General features: G+C 36.7%; 4 protein-coding genes across 4 annotated transcripts; 3 read left to right on the top strand and 1 right to left on the bottom strand.

Annotated features, from left to right (window-relative positions):
• Nucleotides 1-337: 337 nt before the first annotated feature.
• LOC135107251 (GATA zinc finger domain-containing protein 10-like) lies at nt 338-2341 on the top strand. The gene is given in 4 exon segments (XM_064016911.1): nt 338-487; nt 961-999; nt 1001-1225; nt 1228-2341. Coding segments are annotated over 4 exon segments (795 nt in total). The 3' UTR covers nt 1609-2341.
• A 292-nt stretch (nt 2342-2633) lies between these two features.
• Nucleotides 2634-3891, top strand: LOC135107250 (myb-like protein I). Its single transcript, XM_064016910.1, is given in 3 exon segments — nt 2634-2683; nt 2839-3358; nt 3361-3891. Coding segments are annotated over 3 exon segments (1008 nt in total). The 3' UTR covers nt 3799-3891.
• A 12062-nt stretch (nt 3892-15953) lies between these two features.
• LOC135107249 (bromodomain-containing protein DDB_G0280777-like) lies at nt 15954-17052 on the top strand. Its single transcript, XM_064016909.1, has 3 exons — nt 15954-15970; nt 16065-16158; nt 16543-17052. The coding sequence occupies exons 1-3, from the start codon at nt 15954-15956 to the stop codon at nt 17050-17052; spliced, it is 621 nt and encodes a 206-aa protein (XP_063872979.1).
• A 1-nt stretch (nt 17053) lies between these two features.
• LOC135107248 (probable inactive protein kinase DDB_G0270444) lies at nt 17054-26445 on the bottom strand (the record flags this gene model as incomplete). Its single annotated transcript, XM_064016908.1, has 5 exons — nt 26344-26445; nt 24812-24945; nt 24136-24217; nt 22580-22700; nt 17054-17877 (listed from the first exon to the last, which is right to left on the bottom strand). Coding segments are annotated over exons 1-5 (1263 nt in total), but the record flags the coding sequence as incomplete, so codon positions are not given.
• Between the last annotated feature and the right edge of the window lie 390 nt (nt 26446-26835).

Here is a 26835-nt window from a genome sequence, read left to right as displayed (position 1 = left end):
CTAAGTTCCTTGAATTCTTAAAATACTGTGTAACCATAGTTTACAATTCCATAAATAAGTTACATATATATATATATATATATATATATATATATATATATATATATATATATATATATATATATATATATATATATATATATATATATATATATATATATATATATCAATTTTCATAGATTTTCAAACTATTTCAAAGTTTCTCTTTCTGCATACTCTTCCCATAGGTTCCATTATTCTTTCTCTAGCTTATTCTCTCCATATCTTCTGTTAGTTTTTTTTTTTGTTTCCTTGTCCATACATTTATTAACTTTTTTTTTTTTTTTTTTTTTTTTGAATGGCAGAAGACAGCCCAGAGAACAGACATATTCCCGCGTCTGTAGCAAACGAGAAAGCACTTGCGTTCCGATATCATGAGCAACACTTTGTCACTTCAACAGTGCGCCTAACCGCCGCCGCCTTGAAAATTCAGCTTGACAACGTGATAGTAATCTGGACACCAAAATATACAGTAGTACTGTCGTACAGTAGTACTGCCAGTTAGTCTGTAGCCTTTGACTTAAGATGTTGCCAAATGACATAAGAATTTCATCTTAGTTGTTATGCTTCATTGCTCATGCGTTCTTTTCGACTTTTCAGCAAACCACAGATAGCACAAAAGACCTTCATGCTTCGTTTTAAACAACTTATTTCCATTCGCACATTCTGCAGTTGATTACACCATCCATGACCAGTGTTGTTATCTTATCGTCCTCTTTGCAGACGTCAGCACAACAACGATAACATCACCACCAACTGTATTATTAACAACATCAACAGTAATAACAACAACGGTGCCATCAACAACAACAGTGTCAACAACTGCGGTGTCATCAACCACAACAACAATGTCCTCAACAACAGCATCATCATCAACAGCAATAGTGTCGTCAACAACAACATCATCATCAACAACAACAGTATCATCAACAACAACAACAGTATCATCATCAACAACAATAGTATCATCATCATCAACAACAACAGCAACAAGAACAACAACAACAGCATCATCAACCACAACAACAGTGTCCTCAACAGCAACATCATCAACAACTACAACAGTATCATCATCAACAACAACAGCATCATCAACAACAGTATCAACAACAACAACAACAACAACAACAACAACAACAACAACATCATCAACAACAGTATCATCACCTACAACAACGGCATCATCATCAACCACAACAACAGTGTCCTCAACAACATCATCAACAACAACAACATTGTCATCAACAACAACAGTGTCATCATCAACAACAACAACAGTATCATCATCAACAACAACAGTGTCCTCAACAACATCATCAACAACAACAGTGTCATCAACAACAACATCATCAACAACAACAGTATCATCATCAACAACAACAACATCATCAACAACAATATCATCAACAACAACAACAGCATCATCAACAACAGTATCATCAACAACAACAACAACAACGTCAACCACAACAACAGTGTCCTCAACAGTATCATCAACAACAACATCATCAACAACAATATCATCAACAACATCAACCACAACAACAGTATCCTCAACAACATCATTAACAACAACAGTGTCATCAACAACAACATTATCATCAACAACATCATCAGCGACAACACTATCAACAACAACAACAACAGCATCATCAACCACAACAACAGTATCCTCAACATCATCATCAACAACAACAGTATCAACATCATCATCAACAACATCATCATCATCAACAACAACAACAACAACAACAACAACAACAACAACAACAACAACAACAACACCATCAACAACAACAACATCATCAACATCATCATCAACAACAACAGTATCATCAACAACAACATCATCAACGACAACAGTATCAACAACAACAACAACAGCAACAACAACAACAACAACAACAGCATCAACCACAACATCAACAACATCATCAACAACATCAACAACAACATCATCAACATCATCATCAACAACAACAGTATCATCAACAACAACATCATCAACGACAACAGTATCAACAACAACAACAGCAACAACAACAACAACAACAACAACAGCATCAACCACAACATCAACAACGTCATCAACAACATCAACAACAACAACATCATCAACATCATCATCAACAACAACAGTATCATCAACAACATCATCAACGACAACAGTATCAACAACAACAACAACAGCAGCAACAACAACAACAACAACAACAGCATCAACCACAACATCAACAACATCATCAACAACATCAACAACAACAACAACAACAACAACAACAACAACAACAACAACAACAACATCAACCACAACATCAGCAACATCATCAACAACATCAACAACAACAAGTGTAACAACAACAACAGCAACAACAACTCAATCTCTGACGGATGAGTTAACAGCCCTAATCGCTGAAATTAATACACTTACGACTGTCTTAGATAGCATTGCAGCGATAGTTCAAAATATTGCAGACATTGTAGCAGCATCTCAAGTTAGGTCACTCAGGAGAGAGAGACAAGCTGCAGCTTCTGCAGAAGTTATAATGTTTGGAAATACGGTTGATTCATTACTTTTGGCTATTGCTAGTAACATGACTGCTGAAATAGCTTCACTTACAAGTCAAGCTCTTACACAAGTAATGTCCCTTAGTGTTACTAATGAAGAGGACGCTAGACTTTTAATCGAAGATGCTAATAGATTAGTGAGTGGGGGAAATATGATTCAAGTGATGACCAACGATCTAATAGACATGAGTGAGAGCATAAGGAATGAACTGGAGGCCATGGGTGTGACAGATCTTCCTATTATTCCCAACGATGTAACTACCGTAGCGCTGCCCCCTATCTTGACTACAACAGTATCATCAACAACAACAACAGTGTCATCAACAACAACATCAGCATCATCAACAACAACAGTATCCTCAACAACAACAGCATCATCAACAACAACATCAGTATCATCAACAACAACAACGGTATCAACAACAACAACAACGATAGTATCAACATCAACAACAACGGTATCATCAACAACAACAACAGTGTCCTCATCGACAACGACAGCATCATCGACAACAACAACAGTATCATCAACAACAACAGCATCAACAACAACAGTATCATCGACAACAACAACAACAACAACAACAACAACAACAACATCATCAACCACAACAACAGTGTCCTCAACATCATCATCAACAACAACAGTATCATCGACAACAACAACAACAACAACAACAACATCATCATCAACCACAACAACAGTGTCCTCAACATTATCATCAACAACAACATCATCAACAACAACAGTATCATCAACAACAACATCATCATCCACAACAACAGTGTCCTCAACAACAACATCATCATCAACAACAACATCATCATCCACAACAACAGTGTCCTCAACAACATCATCATCAACAACATCGTCAACAACAACAGTATCATCAACAACAACATCAACATCATCAACGACATCATCAACAACAACAACAACAACAACAACAACAACAACATCAACAACAACAACAGTGTCCTCAACAACAACATCATCAACAACAACAACAGTATCATCAACATCATCATCAACAACATCATCAACGACAACAGTATCAACAACAACAACAGCATCATCAACCACATCATCAACGACAACATCAACAACATCAACATCAACAACAACGGTATCATCAACAACAACAGTATCATCAACAACAACGGTATCATCAACAACAACTACAAGTGTAACAACAACAACAACAACAACAACTCAATCTCTGACGGATCAGTTAACAGCCTTAGTCAATGATATTAATACTCTTACGACTGCCACGAATAACATTGCAGCAATAGTACAAAATATTGCAGACATTATAGCAGCATCTCAAAGTAGGTCACTCAGGAGAGAGAGACAAGCTGCAGCTTCTGCAGAAGTTATAATGTTTGGAAATACGGTAGATTCATTACTTTTGGCTATTGAAAGGAACATGACTGCTGAAATAGCTTCACTTACAAGTCAAGCTCTTACACAAGTAATGTCCCTTAGTGTTACTAATGAAGAGGACGCTAGACTTTTAATCGAAGAGGGTAACACATGCGTGAGTGCGGGAAATATGATTCAAATGATGACCAACGATCTAATAGATATGAGTGAGAGCATAAGGAATGAACTGGAGGCCATGGGTGTGACAGATCTTCCTATTATTCCCAACGATGTAACTACCGTAGCGCTGCCCCCTATCTTGACTACAACAGTATCATCAACAACAACAACAGTGTCATCAACAACAACATCAGCATCATCAACAACAACAGTATCCTCAACAACAACAGCATCATCAACAACAACAACATCAGTATCATCAACAACAACAACAACGGTATCAACAACAACAACAATAGTATCAACATCAACAACAACGGTATCATCAACAACAACAACAGTGTCCTCATCGACAACGACAGCATCATCAACAACAACAACAGTATCATCAACAACAACAGCATCAACAACAACAGTATCATCGACAACAACAACAACAACAACAACAACAACAACAACAACATCATCAACCACAACAACAGAGTCCTCAACATCATCATCAACATCATCATCAACAACAACAACAGTATCATCAACAACAACAACAGTTTCATCAACAACAACAGTATCATCAAGAACAACAGTACCATCAACAACAACAACAGTTTCATCAACAACAACAGTATCAACAACAACAACAACAACAGCAACAACAACAACAATGGTGTCATCGACAACAACAGGATCGTCAACAACAACAACATCAACAACAACAGTGACATCAACAACAACAGTATCATCATCAACAACGACAACAACAACAACAACAGTGACATCAACAACAACAGTATCATCATCCTCAACAACAACAACAGTGACATCAACAACAACAGTATCATCATCAACAACTACGTCATCAACAACAACAGTAACATCAACAACAACAACAACAACAATATCATCATCATCAACAACTACGTCATCAACAACAGTGACATCAACAACAACAGTATCATCATCATCAACATCAACAACAACAGTGACATCAACAACAACAACAGTATCATCATCATCATCAACAACAACAACAACAACAACAACAACAACAGCAACAACAACAACGGTGTCATCATCAACAACAGTGTCATCAACAACAGCATCATCAACAACAACAGTGACATCAACAACAACAGTATCAACAACAACAACAACAACAGCAACAACAACAACAATGGTGTCATCGACAACAACAGGATCGTCAACAACAACAACATCAACAACAACAGTGACATCAACAACAACAGTATCATCATCAACAACGACAACAACAACAACAACAGTGACATCAACAACAACAGTATCATCATCCTCAACAACAACAACAGTGACATCATCAACAACAGTATCATCATCCTCAACAACAACAACAGTGACATCAACAACAACAGTATCATCATCAACAACTACGTCATCAACAACAACAGTAACATCAACAACAACAACAACAACAATATCATCATCATCAACAACTACGTCATCAACAACAGTGACATCAACAACAGTATCATCATCATCAACAACATCAACAACAACAGTGACATCAACAACAACAACAGTATCATCATCATCAACAACAACAACAACAACAGCAACATCAACAACAACAGCAACATCAACAACAACAACAACAACAACAACAACAACAACAACAGCAACAACAACGGTGTCATCATCAACAACAGTGTCATCAACAACAACATCATCATCAACAACAACAGTGACATCAACAACAACAGTATCAACAACAACAACAACAACAACAATGGTGTCATCGACAACAACAGGATAGTAAACAACAACAGGATCATCAACAACAACAACAGTGACATCATCAACAACAACAACAACAGTATCATCACCAACAACAGCGTCATCAACAACAACAACAGTGTCATCAACAACAACGATATCATCAACAACAACTACAGTGTCATCAACAACGACAACAGCGTCTTCAAGAACAACAGCATCAACAACAACAACAACACTGTCATCAACAACAGTATCATCAACAACAACAACGGTGTCATGAACAACAACAGCAGTGTCATCATCAACAACAGCAACATCACGGGTGACATCATAGATCAACATTGTCAACAACTGCATCATCAACTACAACTATTATCACTACCACATGAATAACATCAACAACTACATCAACAACAATGTCATTATCATCAACAATAACAACAACCAACAACAACAGCAACAAAGAACGTAATAATAATAATAATAATAATAATAATAATAATAATAATAATAATAATAATAATAATAATTATTATTATTATTATTATTATTATTATTATTATTATTATTATTATTATTACTAATAATATTACTAGTAATATTATTATTACTACTACTACTACTAATAATTAATAATAATAATAATAATAATAATAATAATAATAATAATAATAATAATAATAATAATAATTATCATTATTATTATTATTATTATTATTATTATTATTATTATTATTATTATTATTATACAATTACTACTGCTACTACTACTACTGCTACTACTACTACTGCTACTACTACTACTGGTACTACTACTACTACTACTACTACTACTGATAATAATAATAATAATAATAATAATAATAGTAATAATAATAATAATAATAATAATAATAATAACAATAATAACAATAATGATAATGATAATCTTCATCAACAGCAGGATTTACATCAACAACAATGCTGTTGTAACTGCAGAGAAACAATGGATGAAACTTGACTAAGTAATCTGAATTCTTTTGTAAGTAATGTGAGCCATAGTACAGTAAGAACATATCACCACCAGAAATGCAGCCATTACTACTATTAACAAAAAACAGGAAGAATATAACCAATACCAGCAAAAGTAATAACCACTATAGCTGCAATGACAGTATTGACGCCAGTATTAACAACGACAATGTGTACGAGGATAATGACGAAAACGAAAATAGAATAAGGGAAATACTAGTGCAGATATTTGTTTTTTGTAAAAATCAACGCTGTTCTCTTATTAAATTTTGTTCATGGTCGGTAAATATAATATATAGACAAATGAAATTATATAGTATATATATATATATATATATATATATATATATATATATATATATATATATATATATATATATATATATATATATATATATATATATATATATATATATATATATATATATATATATATATATATATATATATATATATATATATATATATATATATATATATATATATATATATATATATATATATATATATATATATATATATATATATATATATATATATATATATATATATATATATATATATATATATATATATATATATATATATATATATATATATATATATATATATATATATATATATATATATATTATAAAATAAATGAATTGATATATGCATATATATATATATATATATATATATATATATATATATATATATATATATATATATATATATATATATATATATATATATATATATATATATATATATATATATATATATATATATATATAAACTAATAAGGCTATAGGTTTTACCGGCCGAAAACTGAAAAATAAAGGCCAATAATGATACTACAATTCACTTGTATTGGTCCTCTGCCAGGACCGACGATATTTCCGGCGTGTACTAATACACTGTCTGTCAATTAACTGCATTACACTCAATATTTTAAGGTTGCCTTGATTTTCTTGTAGCACTGTATGCTGTACAACAAACTACAGCTTAGCATGTCTTTTACCTCACCACAAACCTTATATGTGATGCAAAATACACTACTGCATGAATTGTTGTTTTAATAATTTCCCGTCATTGATATAAGTTCTGTAAAAGAAAAAAAAAATAATAATAGTCAATATTTTTTGATAGCTTGAGATGTTAACTATGCTATATTTATTTTCTTTATTACTTTTAGTGAATTTACGTAATACACTCAAAATTAACAAGACATTCTTTGAAATTAACTTTGAAATAAAAAAAAAAAAATATAAATCTAAATTCACGAAGAGAAGTTATAGAATTCTCACCTTTAGATTGTTGTTGTTGTTGTTGTTGTTATTATTATTATTATTATTATTTTATTTATTTATTTATTATTTTCTTTCTATTAATTCCTTCAAAGGCGAGGTCTTTGAAGGGGTCTCACTCATATTCTACGTAGTGAATATTATTATAATGATATATTAATTAGGTTCGATCCGGGTGCAGTCGCCTTCCGAAGACAAACAAGATGAAAACACGGACAGGACAGATAGATGACAAATGAAGTTTAAAATTAGCAACTGTAAAGTATTTTGGGTAGGTAGAAGAAACACACAGACAATATGTACTCAATAAAGAACGAGGCTCTTGTAAGATGAAAGAAAAAAAAAAAATATAGGCGTTATAGTTAACTCTGATCTCAGTCACAGAAAATGACGCATAGAGGCCAGAAATGAAGCGAGTCGTGTATTAGTGTCGTGACCGAGATGCTGTATGGATTGTAAATGATATTCTAAGGCTACTGTGTTTTCACATTTTGATTAATTATTACTATTTACATTTCTTACCTGTAACTGACCACGAAAACTTGCATGCATCTTAAGTTCGTTCAAGGTCATTTGATGTTACTTTCTATCTCTTCAATATTCATGTTCGATAATTATTAAAGCATCATCGCGCATAAACACACAAAGAATATGAAATTCATAAACACAGCTAATATTCCATCGGTACAATTAATTTTCATTTAGAAAGCACACATGATATCAGTATCACATGAATTATCATAAATATTCCTTAATTACGTTAATCTTCGTACATGATACAAACCTACACCATACAAAAAAAAAGTAAATAAATAAAAATAAATGAATAAATAAAATAAAATAAAATAAATAAATAAATAAATAAATAAAATATAATAATAAATAAATAAATAAATAAATAAAATAAGTAAATAAAAATGAAAATAAAATAAAATATCCTACTCCTTCATTTCATTAGATATTTGATTTCTAGACTGCATTACACTTTCAAGTTCAACTTTAAGTTACTCCATCGATCTCGACCCCTCTCTGATCAGGCCTTCTGAAACTCTGTCTGCTAGTGATTCTTTTTTTTTTTCTCCGTCATCCTACTCATATATAATTTGTTTGGGAACACCTGTTTCCCTCATAAAATTGTCTTTATTTTCATTTTTACATCGCCACCATTCACATTTCCAATTTATGCATATGACCTGCCCACAGGCGTGGTACCTGACAAAGCGCCATTCAGGATATAGAGCCAAATTTGGAGGCAGAGCTTAAATAGGCGTTAGTATTTATTTATGTATTTTTTATAGGCTAACCAGGCTTCCTTTTAGTACCTCGATCGTTTCCTGGCCACTTAAACTTCTTGAAAGCTTTCTCCATTTTATCCTCTACAGCATTTTCGTTAATCCTCTTGTGTCCCAGGCTGACTTCACCCAAGTGGTTTATGGCCTTCCTCTTGTTGTGTTTGTTTACTTCTCCGGTTCCCTGGTTCTTGATATCCAGTGTGAATTACCTTTCAGATGGGGTGACCGGCTTGTTTTTATCTTATTTCATCCGTCTTCTCCATTTCTTCTTTCTTCTTACTTATTCTATCTTCTTCTCTTCTTTCTTCTTTTCTTGTTTTTACATGATGTAGTACTTCATGTGGTGTAAGGTCACCACATTAGGATACATCTTTTTGAGTCTTCAAAGTAGAAGTCCCGAAGTGTAATATTAAAGTTATATCTGGAGCTCTTCAGACCTCATATAGATTATTCTGTGCAGTTTTGGTCCCCATATTACAGAATATAGGTCTATCAAAATGAATACAAATGAGAAAGACTTAAAACGTACAAGGGCTGAGGAGTAATCCTTACGAAAGGAAATTAAAACTTTTTGAATTTACATTCCTTAGACTAGAGAAACGTAGGTCAAGAGGGAATCTCATAGAGGTCTTTAATTGATATAGAGAATATAACAAGGATAACAAGCAAAATTATCAGGATCAGTAATCAGGATAGAGAAAGAAATGATAAACGATGGGTTTAAGTTTGAAAATGTTAATTAAAAGAAAAAGAGATAGGAAGGAACTGGTTCTCGAAAAGGGTGGTAGAGGAATATACTTGGTAATCAGACTGGTGGTGGTGCTGAGTCATAAGGGAGCTTTTAAAAGATTAGACAAAGTTGCGGATCAGGGCCAGGATAAGTGATGAAAATAAACAAGTATGTTGTTTACAGGGGCTGCCACAAGTAGGCCTGACGGCTTCTTGCAGCTTCCCTCATTTTTTTATGTTCTTGCGTTCCATCGATGATATCACGTGCTCGATCTGCAATGACCGCACAGCAGCTAATGTCCCCTAGGCCTCCTTGGCTTGACAGCTGTTTGTTACCCATCATTCATAATCAACGAATGAAACAATTATAAATATTTCCAACTTACAAATATTAATGATGTCACTGGAGGACCTAGTGCACTGTGAATGACACACACACACACACACACACACACACACACACACACACACATCTAGGTCACGAAGATAGCAGCAGTAGTCGGCTTTCATTTCTAGTCTCCAGTTGTGCAAAAAAAAAAAAAAAAAAAAAAACTATTCTCCGTATGTGTAAGAAATAATTACCTGTCTTTTCACGTAACAATATTATTAAGAGTATCTCTCTCTCTCTCTCTCTCTCTCTCTCTCTCTCTCTCTCTCTCTCTCTCTCTCTCTCTCTCTCTCTTTCAGGTGGTGTATCTCCTCTATGGTATCAAACCAGCGAAAATAGGCGTTGTTAGTAAAATCCTTCTCTTCTATGATTCATGAGAAAAAAAAAGTTATTTACAAGTTAAAATAAAATCAATAAAATGAACAGGCATATAATAATATGAAAAAAAGAGGCATTGCAGCAACGTAGGAACGAAGATGTAAGCAACAAGTTGGACAGATACTTTAACAGTCACATTTTGAATCTTAATCTCGGCAATTTCAGAAAGAAAAAAAAAAAAAAAAAAAAAAAAACGTGGTCAAAGTGGTAACACACACACACACACACACACACACACACACACACACACACACACACACACACACACACACACACACACACACACACACACACACACACACACACACACACGCTCATAATAGACAGGTGAGTTACCATTCATTACATTTCCTTCTCATTGCTGAAATGCTCATTGTCTTGCCAAAGACTCCAAGTGACACCTAATTAATGCATACAATAGACCACATATGCCTCTGAGAATCGTATAAAGGGAGGGAACAAGTTCCATAGTAAGATACAGGGAAGCTCTATTGCACTCTGGTTCTCCTGTGACGGAGAGATCGAGACTTGGATCCACTCCTTCAGGCCCAGCCCCAGTCTTCACAAAGTGGCAGACGGCAGTAGATATGTATAGTATAACAGCGGCGGCCTTAGTGCTCATCGTAGCGAACCTCTCCTGTGTAAGAAACTTTTACATTCATGTCTACTGCAAATATAAATTAATAACGTTCTTATGTATTGGAGGTCACAAGAAGTACCTCCTTAATTAGATTACGCAATTTTTTTGTTGTCAGGGACAAAGCGAGGCTCCACTATGTGCTGAACTGAACGGACAATGCGTCTCGGCCTCCAGATGTAAACGTGTCGCCTCGTCTCTTGCTTCCTGTCCGGCGTTTCTCATATGTTGTCTTTCAGCTGGTTCAGGTACAATACTATCCCTTTTACACGCTTTGCAATTAAATACTCGTGATTTACGTGAAACATAATCGTTATTTGTTAATGTTTCTTATACTAATTACATGCATATAACCTTTTAGAACAAAGACAGCTTCTTGAGAACGATGGAAGAGAACGAGCAGCAAAGAGAAAACCAGAGCTACCAGAGAAAATGGCTCCAAAAAACAAGATTCGCAGCACTAATCGAGCAGACAGAAATTTTGAAGTGGAAGACGTGTCCGTCAGCAAGGGACAGTTTGAAAGATTTCGTAAAAAAGGGGAAAGATCTCCTCCGAAAAAATGGAAGAATTCCCACAGCAAGACCTTTAGCAAGTCAAGAAAAGCGCTGGCCTTAAGTAAAGACTCCGAACTGCGGAGGGTTGCAGCCCAAGGGCATCCTAAGCTAAAATCCAGACGCAGAGGCTACAAGGGAAAGACTCTTAAAAACGGTGAGTCTGGCAGAAAACGAAAGAAGAAATTTAAGAAGGCGAAAAAGAAAGTTGCTTCTCAGAGAAGAAAAAATGTGAAGTTCGGTAAGAGGAAGAAAGTTAAAACAAAACGAGGGAGAGATAATTCTGGGAAGAAGAAGAATGGAATTAAAAGGGTAAGCAAGGACAGCTCGAAAGAGATGAAGACAAACGGCATAGGGCGATTTAAAGATGGTTCTAAGAAAGTGAAGGAGAATGAAATACATACCAATGGAGGAAAGGGAAAAGTGAAAGAGGCCAAAAGACAAAGTAAACCTGGCGCTGAAAATATGAAGAATGTAATGCAAGAAATAAGGTACAACAAAAAAGTGAAGGCCAAGGGGCGAGTTAGGAATGGAAGTAAGAAAGGAAAAGAAAATAAAAAACGAGGTAAAGATGGTGTTCGAAAGGCGAAGAACAAAGGCCAAAACAAAGGAAATAGCAAAAAAGTTAAAAAGGAAGGAAAAGGACTAAGGAAAGGTGGCTCAAGCAAGGTAAAGAAAAATATACTCCGAAACAAAAGCACTGGAAGGAGGACGAAGATGAGAGGAAAAGAGAGTCTCAAGAATGCAAAAAAAAATAAAGCGCGAAGTAAAGGAAAGCGAAAGAAAAAAGGGAACAATAAAGATGGGGCATATAAAATTAAGATACAGAGAGGCAAATCTGAGTCCAGGATGTTGAAAGATACTGAAGGTGAGGATAAAGCCGGAAAGGTTAATGCAGTGGGAGATGAAGGTGGCAGAAAAAAAGGTAAGGTAGAAAAAGACAAACCATTGCCGGAAGGAAGGGTAAAGTGTCGCCAGGTTAAGAAATGTTCTTCCAATGAAGCCAGATGCGTGACGCTTGGTACATGTCGCACAGCCGTCATTGCTGGCAAGTGTCGTGGCGCCAAGTGCGAGTGCTGTCGCTCAGGTAAGTTCTTTGTCTCGAGGCTAACATACTCGTAGACTTACAAGGCTACCTTAACTGCTATATATTTCTTAGCTTCTGTCCCCTGCGCTATATGTCTCATTTGTTGCGGCACAATTTAACTAATGAATCATTAGTGTCTTTTACATTCCCTCCGCTTGGGTCTCCGAGCTGAAACTTGACGCTAGGTCTTGCATAAATTACGAGAACGCACAACTATTGCTGGGGCTTGCTTATGTTCCTCCCTATGTTCTGCCACAGCATGTTTCCGCAACACGAAGGGTAATTGCTTGCGCCAAGGCGGAGTGTGCAAGAAAAAGTGCGATTCTAAGGAAGTGAAAGTGAAGAACGGCTGTAAGAAGAAGAAAGGCCGCAAATGTGTTTGTTGCAAGTTAAAAGGTAAGCTTTCGTTATGTCTTTTCTGATCTGTGAAAGAATCATAATTCTCATAATGCTTTTTAATAACACAAACTCTGCAGGCACCACGGGCTGTAAAGGGAACTCTAAGAAGAAATGTGATGTAGCAGGAGGCAAGTGTAGAAAGAAGTGCAAGGTGACTGAGACTGAGCTGCCTAAGGGCTGCAAGAAAACGTGTCGGTGTTGTGTCACGTTAGGTAAGCGACATCCATAATGAAACTATACAAGTAGATGCAAAAATAGACCAGCAGCTAAAATAAGTTTGAAGGTAATGCGTGACGTTGGTTAAAAAAAAAAAAAACCCTAATTATTATTTTTTTATTTTTTATTCAGTATCAACAACCGAACCTGCATCACTTTCGACAAGCGCCTCAACGTTAAATCCTCTGTTCACCGCGCTAATAAACTTAATTATAGAGAAGAACAGAGTGAAATCTATACAGGTTGCGGTGACGCAGCTGGAGGCTGCTCTAAAGAACACCTTGACCGCAGCACAAGCTATAACCACCGGTGGAGAGACCAGAGATATTTCTGACATCCTTGCAGCGGATGCATTACTCACAACCGTGCAAGAAGCGCTCTCTTCAAATAATTATATTGAACTCGAGTCACTAAAGATAAAGGTCGAATCCTCTACTAACAGCGTCATGAAGGTCACGAATGATATCCAGGACGGTACGCTACAGGTTAGTTCTGCTTTGCTTGAGACCATTCAGGTTACTTTGGTCAAAGCTTCTCAGACAATTGTGATAACAGTAAGCGAGTTGGAACAGATAGACGATTCTATCGAAGGAACAGTAAATAACATAATACTCGTACAATCTGGGAGCACAACTGTAGCATTGACAAATGCAGCAACGACAGCTGCAGGTGCCGCAACAACGACAGCTGCAGGTACTGCAGCAACAACAGCTCCAGGTACCGCAGCAACGACAGACCAAGATGCTGTAGCAACGACAACTGCAGGTGCCTCAGCAACGACAACCACAGATGCCACAGCAACAACAGCTGCAGGTGCTGCAGCAACGACAGCTTCAGATGCCACAGCAACGACAGCTGCAGGTGCTGCAGTAACGACAACTGCAGGTGCCGCAGCAACGACAATCCTAGGTGCCGGAGCAACGACAGCTGCAGGTGCCGGAGCAACAACAGCTGCAGGTGCCGCAGCAACGACAGTTCCAGGTGCTGGAGTAACGACAGCTGCAAGTGCCGCAGCAACGACAGCTGCAGGTGCCGCAGCAACGACAGCTGCAGGTGCCGCAGCAACGACAGCTGCAGGTGCCGGAGCAACGACAGCTGCAGTTGCCGGAGCAACAACAGCTGCAGGTGCCGGGGCAACAACAGCTGCAGGTGCCGCAGCAACGACAGTTCCAGGTGCTGGAGTAACGACAGCTGCAAGTGCCGCAGCAACGACAGCTGCAGGTGCCGCAGCAACGACAGCTGCAGGTGCCGCAGCAACGACAGCTGCAGGTGCCGGAGCAACGACAGCTGCAGTTGCCGGAGCAACAACAGCTGGAGGTGCCGGGGCAACAGCTGCAGGTGCCGGAGCAACGACAGTTGCAGGTGCTGGAGCAACGACAGCTGCAGGTGCTGGAGCAACGACAGCTGCAGGTGCCGCAGCAACGACAGCTGCAGGTGCCGGAGCAACGACAGCTGCAAGTGCCGTAGCAACGATAGCTGCAGGTGCCGGAGCAACAACAGCTGCAAGTGCCGTAGCAACGACAGCTGGAGGTGCCGGAGCAACGACAGTTGCAGGTGCCGCAGCAGCGACAGCTGCAGGTGCCGGAGCAACGACAGCTGCAGGTGCCGGAGCAACAACAGCTGCAGGTGCCGGAGCAACTACAGCTGCAGGTGCCGGAGCAACGACAGCTGCAGGTGCCGGACCAACGACAGCTGCAAATGCTGGACCAACGACAGTTGCAGGTGCCGGAGCAACGACAGCTGCAAGTGCTGCAGCAGCGACAGCTGCAGGTGTTACAGCAACGACAGCCCCAGGTGCCGGAGCAACGACAGCTGCAGGTGCCATAGCAACGACAACTGCAGGTATATGGGATATAACAAGGGTGATGTAAGCCAAATTCTCAGGATCAGCATATAGAATCATCAGGATCAGTATAGAATAAAAAATAAAGGGTTCAAGCTTGAAAAAAAAAAAGTAATAGAAAGGCATTAGTTCTCATGAATGATGAATGGAATGGATTCCGTGATTAAGCTATTAATGCTGAGTCATTATTGAATTTAAAAGATTACAGAAGTTTATGGATGAGTATGACGGGTGGAAATAGGTAGGTACGAGTATGTTTCATACAGGTACTGCCACGTGAAGGTCTGATGCCTTGTTGCTGCCTCCTTTATGTTCTCATGTTTTTATGTTCTTAGGTGCCGCACCAACGACGGCTGCAGGTGCCGCACCAATGACAGTCCCGGGTGCCGCAGCAACGATAGCTACAGGTACTGTAGTTATCGCAGAATGGTATAGGGATATAACAAGGGTGACATAAGCCAAATTATCAGGATCAGTAATCAGAATAGAACTAAAATAATGGGTTCAAGCTTAAAAAAAAAATCTATAAAAAAAGAGATACGGAGGCACTAGTTCTCAAATAGAGTGGTTGATGAATGAAATTGACTCCGTGATTAGGTTATTAGTGCCAAGTCATTACGGGATTTAAAAGATTGCAGAAGTTAATGGATGAGTATGACAGGTTGAAGTAGGTAGATACACATATGTTTTATATAGGGACTGCCACGTGAAGGCTTGATTCCTTCCTACTGCTTCCCTTATGTTTTCATGTTTTTATGTTTTTAGGTGCCGCAGCAACGGCGGGTGCAGGTGTCGCAGTAACGACAGCCCCAGGTGCCGGAGCAACAACAGCTGCAGGTGCAACAGCAACGACAGTCCCTGGAGACGCAGCAACAACAGCTGCAGGTGCCGCGGCAACGACAGCCGCAGGTGCCGCTGCAACGACAGCCCCAGGTGCTGCAGCAACAACAGCTGCAGGTGCTACAGCAACGACAGCCCCAAGTGCCACGGCAACAACAGTCGCAGGTGCCGCAGGAACGACAACTCCAGGTGCCGCAGCAACAACAGCTGCAGGTGCTGCAGCAACGACAGCCCCAGGTGCTGCACCAACAACAGCTGCAGGTACCACAGCAAAGACAGCTGCAGGAGCTACTGCAACGACAGCTCCAGGTGCTGCTGCAACGACAACCCGAGGTGCTGCAGCAACCACAACTGGAGGTGCCGCAGCAACGACAGCTCCAGGTGCCGCGGCAACGACAGCTGCAGGTGCCGCAGCAACGACAGCTGCAGGTGCCGCAGCAACGACAGCTTCTTCCTCAATTTATTCTTCAACTTCGCCATTAATATCTCCCTCGGCTTCATCAATCTCTTCTTCAGTTTCTTCTTCAGCTTCTTTCTCGACTTCTTCAACTTCCACCCCAACCTTTTCTTCAACGTCTTTCTCAACCTCTTCTTCGACTTCTTCAACTTCTTCACCGTCTTCCTCAACCTCTTCCTCGACGTCTTCTTCAAATTCTACCTCAGCTTCTCCAACTTCTACCTCAACTTCTTCGACTTCTACCTCAACGTCTTCAGCTTCTACCTCGACTTCTTCAACTTCTACCTCAACCTCTTCTTTGACTTCTTCTTTAACTTCTTCAACGTCTTCTTCGACTTCTTCCTCAACTTCTTCTTCACCGTCTTCTTCGACTTCTTCCTCAACCTCTTCTTCGACTTCTTCCTCAACTTCTTCGTCGACTTCTTCCTCAACTTCTTCAACATCTTCGACTTCTTCCTCAAGTTCTTCTTCAACGTCTTCTTCGACTTCTTCCTCATCTTCTTCTTCAACCTCTTCTTCGACTTCTTCCTCAACTTCTTCGTCGACTTCTTCCTCAACTTCGTCGACTTCTTCCTCAACTTCTTCAACCTCTTCGACTTCTTCCTCAACTTCTTCTTCAACCTCTTCTTCGACTTCTTCCTCAACTTCTTCTTCAACCTCTTCTTCGACTTCTTCCTCAACTTCTTCAACCTCTTCGACTTCTTCCTCAACTTCTTCAACCTCTTCTTCGACTTCTTCCTCAACTTCAACTTCTTCTTCGACGTCATCTTCGACTTCTTCCTCTACTTCTTCAACTACTTCTTCAACGTCTTCTTCGACTTCTTCCTCCACTTCCACCTCTTCCTCAACCACTACAAATTAGTAAATGAGTCTGATCCATGTCTGTGCAGAGTTATCCATCTAGTTCAGGCTCCATGCACATCAGACAAAGGTATATATGTTACAGTCAATACCTGAATCCAGACAATTTGTAAAGTGACTTATTTTTTCAGGCAATTTGTGAACTGCCTGGTTAGGTTAGGTTAGGTTAGGTTAGGTTAGGTTAGGTTATAACCTAACCTAACCTAACCTAACCTAACCTAACCTAACCTAACCTAACCTAACCAGGCAGTTCACAAATTGCCTGAAAAAATAAGTCACTTTACAAATTGTCTGGATTCAGGTATTGACTGTAACATATATATATATATATATATATATATATATATATATATATATATATATATATATATATATATATATATATATATATACATATGCAAATAGTGGTACCAGCGCGCGCGCTTTGAGAGCTGAGAGGTCCTCAGGCGCACAGTTCCGAATCCTGGCCACGGTCTGATGGTAGGAAGGGCATCCACTCGGAGTAACGGCTCCTAAATGCCACAACCAAAGGCACCGTCCTCGCCCTAATTGACTAGGGAAACCGGTCGTAAAAGCGAGAACAAAATATAAGTATGTAACTGCGATAGAAAAATAAGCACCAATCACATACAAATTTCGCGTAATAATATTATCTAGTCTTCATTGAAACGTATGCAGTCTCATTGTCTTGGCTTTGCTGTAAGTGAGATGGTCTTATTGTCATCCTTGTAACTGTGTTTAGCTTAAAAGTAATCTTTAGAAGCAAAACACTCACTATATATGATGAAAGCATGAGAGAGAGAGAGAGAGAGAGAGAGAGAGAGAGAGAGAGAGAGAGAGAGAGAGAGAGAGAGAGAGAGAGAGAGAGAGGACAAAAGTAAAAGGAAAATAGATATTGCATTGAAATTAAGTAAGTAGGAAACCATGAAGAAAGATACAAGGCGCAGCAACACAAGCCCTATTATCGTGCTAGATTGCTTTTGTTGGGTGAAGTTCCAAGAAAAAGAGTTGCTCTATATTTTCTCAAATATTTGGATCATTGGCTTTTCTTCTATTGTACCAAATGCATGTTTTCTTGATTGTTAAAGTATGTCACTGTAACATGAGTCTTCTACATTATATACATCACAATGATAATTCTTAAATAAACTGCACTGCATGCATCATACTTTAATTACTAAATCATACATTGTGTGATACTTGGCATGTAATTAACTAGGTTTGTATTTTCCCATGTGCAACACACACACTCACCAGGAATTCCTTTGTTCTCAAAAGTAGACTACCTGAGTAAAAGCTTAGAATTCGTAGGATGCTCAACGCGAAATATTTCGTGAATACTTGCCTAGTCTTATTCTCAGCTACTAAATAATTGCTACTTAGAAATGCACAATTCGTGAACAAATTTAGCTGGCAATGAAGGATAATGTCGAAATGTAGAGGAAGATAGAAAAACATGGAAATATCTACAAGCTATCTAACAAACGGTAAAAATTAGATAAAACTATGAATGAGTAAAATATATCACACAAATCGATACCAAGAGGAAAACAATTGTCATCTTACAGTTTTCATAAAAAAGTGCTTTTAACATGTACGAGGCACAATAAAAATGCTGTGCGCACTGCAGGCGTACAGATGTTGAACTCTTTTGACCAAGCCAGTACTTCCTAGATTTCAGCCCTTAGCTAACATAACATGATGTTTTGATGTGTTTTACATCCACTGACAGCACGTCTGCTTTACGCAAGTATAATATACACACAAACGCACTAACACAGTTGTGCAGTGGTTTGGTGATTCTTTTTTTTCTGTTTCATTAACGTATTTTACTATATGTTAGTCATGTTTCATTCACGTGTCTCGAGCGAACCCATGTATAGTCAGACCGAGGCACGGCCTGCCGATCATTGGATCCAGCGCCACAGTTGTTGGCAACGCATAGTACTTCCTGCACTCAAGCAACATAAGACCTCACTTTGTTGTTTGTTACCATCTCAATTTCTACACAAGAAACCAGACAAATACTCACTTCTAAAGGAGTGAATGGTGACCTTAATATTGTGATGGCACTGGTTCGGATAAGATAGCTGAAACAGAGCCGACTCGGAGGATACTGGATGCCAATTGTCTTGATGCCACTGCTTGTGGAAAATATTTCGTATCAGTGAGATAAAGTCTGAATTTCAAGTTTTCAGGGGTACATTCTGTTCATGTATCATGAATGATGTGTGAAAAAGAATAGGAAAAGCTTAATGCTTCCTTATCTACGATCAAGAATACCAAGAAGTTAATGTTTCCTTATTTATGATCTTTAAATTTTAATTATTAGATCTGTTTAATAGTACACCTTACTTTGAATTATTACAGCGAGATAGTAGATATGATGAAGGCTAGTGTGGGAACATAGGAAATTCCTGTATTCTGAATATTCTTGTGCTCTGAACATTTCGAAAACAGGAATCTGCCGAAACACACGGCAAAATCTTTGGTCTTAATATGCACAACATTTACTTTCCTAATGATAACATGGTTATGTATCCATAGCGAGTTACAGTACTTTTGCGTAATTTACTGTGCAATTACATCATTATGTAACAAAATTTCACTTTTGTCTTGTCCTTGGTCCCAAACCACAATTTTCCAGTTATTTCCATCTAAACAAAATAGAAAAAAAAAAAAAAAATTTAATTAATTTTCTTTTGTGGTTAGAACAATGAATTTATTAATTAATTTGCTTTTGTGGTTGGAACAATGAATTTACCTTTTAGCCTTATTTTATTATAATATAGGTTACTATTGGTTTTCATGTCAGTTAAAGACCTTTGCAAAATCTCATTTGCTTATTTAATTGCTTTTTAAATGTTGCAAATAAGTTAAAACAATGAAAGAAAGAATATAAAGCGTTCTAAGGATTTTTATTTTATTTTAATAAGATCATTCTTGAACTGACCAGATCTAGTAAGAAATTTCTCATATTTAGAAGAACTTGCTTACATTTCAGAAATCTCAAATCTTCCAGAATGTTCTACCAGACGCTTTTAGAAGTTTCTAAAACATTTTAGAACATTCTATTCCATGTAAACATTTCCAGAATATTCTAGAACTTTCTACAATAAAATAGAAATGTAGAAGAATCAAGAATTTTCTAGAATGATTCAGAATATTCTAAAGTAGGTTCAAGAATATTCAAGAAAGATTGAGAACATTCTGGAACACATTCTAGAAAGACTAAGAATATTATAGAGTACTGCTTGACAATATAAAATTTTAGTAGGGGCTTGCAGACCACCAAACAATTCTGCTTTGGCTGCCTGAGAAGACACATCACAAGAGGTGAAATGGCATCAAGAGATTGCAATCATTCTCCAGATGCATTATGCTACATATGTAGTCAGTTCATCAAGACAATCTTGTCAAAGACAAAAATCGTGTTACATAGTGTTATTTACAAAAACGCGTACAAAAATATCTATTTACATTTACAAAATATTAGAGACTGTGATTACAATAAAAAGTTGGCATTATAATTTAAACTTTTAAACTGATTTATTTGTTTCAGGTACTCTTAAAAAAATGACATATATTTGGCAGAAACACCATCTCATCCAGAAATCCAAGGTCAGTTCTTTTTAGAAGAGCAAATGAAAATCATAGAGTGCTAAAGTATCTTAATTTCTTAAGAAAAGAGATCATAGAGCTGAAATGTCTTAATTTCTCCAGAGTAATATTTATTGTAAGGATCCGCAAATAAAGAATCGCTTGACGACTTTCATAATTCTGCTGCATAATGATTCGTGGTATCCATGCTGAGCTGGTTGATATCCAGGGCGAGCGAGGTGATTGCCTTTTTGGCGGCCAAGCCGGTAATGACAGTGACAGCGCCGGCGACGTTCTTTGTTTAGGCGCTGTCGCTCAAAGTACCTTCCCCGTAAGAAATGGTGCTTATCAAGTTGTACTTTCCGTTTCACCCAACGAGGGATTATATTTACCATGACGTCCTTAATGATGGCTCTAACATAACGCTTGTTTTTCTGTTCTAAATTATTCATGTAGTTACGCCGTTCTCCAGAGGATATATCTATCATCTTCGCCACATCGATGTGGGCATCCGGTGAGGAGGTCGTCCGCCGGCTGGGGCACAGCAGACTGTCTAATGTCCTGCACAAAAATATTGCCTGAGATGTAGAAAAAAATCTTGAAGTATAAATTACTTTGCATATTTTACTCGCAAAAAAAAAAAAAAAATATGAATGAGAATATTTATAACATGCATAGAAGATAATAATCGTATATTTTTTAGCAAATGATAATTCAGTCTTCAATGAGGAAAAGATGCAGTTCCAAGCTTTATTTATTTATCTAAAAAAAAAAAAAAACAATGTATTCTTTTTACTACTGGATTATATTACTGCGTGGCGTATTGTGAGTTTAGGTAGTAAACTCAGACTTTTCTTATTTTAAACGTTAGAGGAAAAAAAAAAAAAAATCAATAAGATTAATTAATTTTTTGAATTTTATAGGTGAGAGTAGCATCACTGGCCTTGTTGTATCGGTTATACAACAAAAAGTTAAACGTTTGTTAAAACCCAACTGAAAAAAAAAAGATGTTCATATAGTGATTTACTTGCTATTCTTAAAAAAAAAACAACAACTGCGTATTGGCAGCATGATTCAAAGGAAACAACTCACCGAGAAATGCAGAATCAAGTGTGGCCCTGCACTGATTGCATACAGTTGTGGTCATTAGTCGAGTAACATAATGGATCCACTTCTGAGTTTCGTGTTTTTCCTCAATATTATGTTCCCTGATCTGTCGACAATATCTTCACAAAACCTTACAATTCATAGATTCTCTCTCTCTCTCTCTCTCTCTCTCTCTCTGAGCAGGTAAAGCTTAATGAGAAACGGTAATCATAACAGGAGTGTATGACGTCTTATTCGACTTCTGGCTATAATTGTATCATCATTACTACACCAGTGATGCAAAAGTTTGTTCGTAACCCTCAGTGACATAGATAGCTTACCATCGAATACTAGAATTTCAAACGTACTTTTCTTCTGATGACCCAATCTTAGGAACTACAAAGAATCTTCTTGGATGGAGCATCTACTGATGAAACTCTCCTGCAGGTCTTGAAGGCATGCAAGTCCCCACCTTTACTCCCTCCTTGATACAAACTACTACCATTGCAAGGCGACTTTCGCTGACTTGAGTTACGCGATGATGGTAAGCAGGGAAATACTTTTTTTCCAATTATGGTTAGAGAGAGAGAGAGAGAGAGAGAGAGAGAGAGAGAGAGAGAGAGAGAGAGAGAGAGAGAGAGAGAGAGAGAGAGAGAGAGAGAGAGAGAGACTTACCCGAATCAGGCTAACAGCAAATAGCTTGGTAGTTTTCTCAAACTCTTCATATAGACAAGCACAAGAGTCATACGGATAAGAAAGAAAGAATATTCCTACAATTTTATGGCGAAAATGGATTTAAGTTGATAAACGTAAAGTCTGCTGTAATTCAGTTTTACGTGCAAAAAAGAACGAAAGAGGGATGCTGTGTGTGAACTAATATCGTGTTAATGAGTGGAGAGGGCAGAGGCGTGCGCACCCTGGGCGTGTATAATCGTGCCACAGAGGAAAGCAATTTGCGCGGAGATGGACTCGTTAATCTAACCAGCTAATACACTCTCACTAATTAGCATCCTAAGTAACCTTTGGTCCCACTGCTAAAGCAACATAGGAAAACGCAATTTATCTGTTTCCTTGAAAAAAAAAAAAAAAAAAGTATACATACAAATCCCCTTGCTTCCTTCCCTCGCTTCTTTCTTTTGGCTACCCTAAGGGCTTCGGTCATGGGATCCGCCTTAGATCACAACAAATGCACAGATGTTCATGTATATACATGCACAGCTTAATCTAGTTGTAGAATCAAACGCTTTACGTACAGCGTGTTTCCGGTATGGGATAACAAGGCGGCCAATCAATATATTTGCCACCGTTATTAACAACGCAGGTCAATGTGAAATTGTAAAGTTTTACATATATATATATATATATATATATATATATATATATATATATATATATATATATATATATATATATATATATATATATATATATATATATATATATCTATATCTATATCTATATCTATATCTATATATATATATATATATATATATATATATATATATATATATATATATATATATATATATATATATACGTAAAAATAAAAAAAAGGTAGCTACTCTTCTCCCGACATTCCTTAGCATGTCATCCCCCTGCAGCGGCCTTCCTTCTCTTGCTTCTTCATCAAGGAAGGAGTCAACACTGTCCACAAAGACCCACACGCTAATGGTCCCTAATGAGCACCCGGGTATTGTAAGTCTCTTAATGCGCTGTGCTCCTTCAATATTTACTTAGGAAATACATTTCACTAGCGATTCAGACACTGCACTTTCGCCCAAATGTATGACGTTAGCTTTCATATATCCCTTTCAGAAAAAAAATAAATAAATAAAAAAATAATGTACCATTACATAGGATTTTTTATTCTTAAGTTTTCTATTTCATCATTTACTACTCTGATTTCCTGTCCTAAGTTTCCCTACTGAGTTCGTGAGCAAGTTTTCTTTTTGTTCTACTGTATTGGTTGAGCTACATCTTGAAGCATGTATGTGTGTGTATGTATGTATGTATATATATATATATATATATATATATATATATATATATATATATATATATATATATATATATATATATATATATATATATATATATATATATATATATATATATATATATATAGATAGATAGATAGATAGATAGATAGATAGATAGATAGACAGATAGATAGATGAATATATTTATATATTATGAGGCATGAAATATAAAGTATACTTTCTTACTACGTATGTATACCATCGGCAATCCAATTTCAATTTCCAATTTTCATAAGGCAGCAAGTTGGCCTCGAGGTCACAACCGTGGCGACCAAGCCAGCCATGGACTGGAGCACAACTGGTGAAGGGCGCTGACAGGTGGGTCACTGCTGGCTAGGCAAAAAATAGAATAAGAGTAAGATTGCAAAAAGAAAAAAAAAAAAGAAAAAAAAAATAAATAAATAAGAAAAATAAATAAATAAATAAAAATAAATAAATAAAATAAATAAATAAATAAATAAAACAAATAAGTAAATAAATAAAATAAATAAATAAATAAATAAATGAATAAATAAATAAATAAAATAAAATATAAATAAAATAAATAAATAAACAAATAAATATAAATAAGTGAATACGTACATAAATAAGAGATAGTTTATTTATAGGTAACAACTTTCTTTCTTCCCGTTATTATAACTTGCCACATCATTGCTGTGTGATCTAAATAAAATTAAGTGTTAATAGATTTATTATTATTATTTTTTATTTATTCATTTTTTATGTATTGTACTAAACCAAGTGCAGTATGTATCGTCTGTTTGTAAATACTTTTTGACATTATAAGGATGCAATTTCTTTAAGTAATTAAGCAACCTTCATCCTTCAAAATGACATGAAACAAATTTTGAAATCACTCAACATAAATAAATGAATAAATAAATAAATAAATAAATAAATATATATATATATATATATATATATATATATATATATATATATATATATATATATATATATATATATATATATATATATATATATATATATATATATAAAGGGATGCTGAAAAGTCTATCCATTCCATATACATAGAAAGACTGCAGCCACCACAGATAGAACATCACCACTGTATAATATTGATAACTCCTGATATATTATTGTTGTCCGATCCAGCAGTTAGTCAATAACATATTTGTCATTGACCTAACAAAATGCAGTAAAAATAAAATGTAAGAAGAAAAAAAAAAAAAGGCATACTCTTTTAAATCATATAACTTAGAGTAAAATTCTAGCGAGAGTCTGATCAGAATATTTCACTGATTATTAAAGGATGATAGTTTTCCTTGAAGTGACACAGTAAATTTTTTAATAAAAAAAATAAAAAAACATACAGATAACGTTGATTTAGGACACTTCAAATCACTTTCATCGAGAAATTGAAGATACTGTAATTCCTCTATTGGTGATTTTATCATTTTTTTTTTTTTTCAGAAGAGAGACGACAAGTGTGCGTTGAGTATTTAATTTAATTGAAGTAATTGAAGTAATTGAAGTCTCGCTGCACGAGACTTTCTTTCTCTTACCTCTATTCTGTCCACCTCTCCAATGCAAGAGGAGAGTTTATTAGTATTGTCAATCATTCATCCTTTCTCTGGTAAACTCAGTAACTCCCTGCTTCTGCATTTCCACCTTTCTATGGCTTGTACTCCTTGAAAAGGGAGGTTTCAAGACGCTTGTCCTGTAATTTTTTGACTACCGCTTTCGACTCTATTCGGGGACCGGCATCACAACTTCGAACACATCATTGTTTTCTGGTACAATGCCATAATGTAGTGTGAGGTCATGACTTACAAAAGTTTGTCTCTCTTGAGACAAACCTCCCACATCCATAGAATATTCTCTCTCCTTTTGCTAAGCAATACCATCTACAACTTTTCGGAAGACAAACCACAGCCACCGAAAGCTGACAGAGTTCGGAGATGAAGCAGACAGTTATCCTCTAATCACAGAGTCCCCAAAAGAACACTGGAACGCAGTAACATTTAACAACTCAACGAAAATATGCCAGATACAAGAACAAACAGCCCACAGACAAAAGGAGAGAGCTTATTAACCTCTCTTCACTACGCCAAATATCCGGACAAAGCCAGGGAGTCGGTGATAATATTTATATCAAGGTTCAGGGGGCCACAACACAAGCAGGCTTTAGGGAGGCTCCTACCGCTTTCCTATATCAGCAGGGACTACTGCTTCAGCAAGCAAATAATGTATGATAAAACT

The sequence above is a fragment of the Scylla paramamosain genome, chromosome 15, assembly GCF_035594125.1.
Source record: "Scylla paramamosain isolate STU-SP2022 chromosome 15, ASM3559412v1, whole genome shotgun sequence".
Lineage (NCBI taxonomy): Eukaryota > Metazoa > Arthropoda > Malacostraca > Decapoda > Portunidae > Scylla > Scylla paramamosain.
Note: the sequence above shows the minus strand (reverse complement) of the source record. Positions and strands in the feature narration are given on the sequence as shown.

What these genes read in the sequence shown, in the direction of transcription:
- LOC135107249 (XM_064016909.1), top strand. An exon ending in ACTGTAGTTATCGCAGAATG is followed by an intron (nt 16,159 to 16,542) that starts GTATAGGGATAT and finishes CGACAGCCCCAG; the next exon opens with GTGCCGGAGCAACAACAGCT.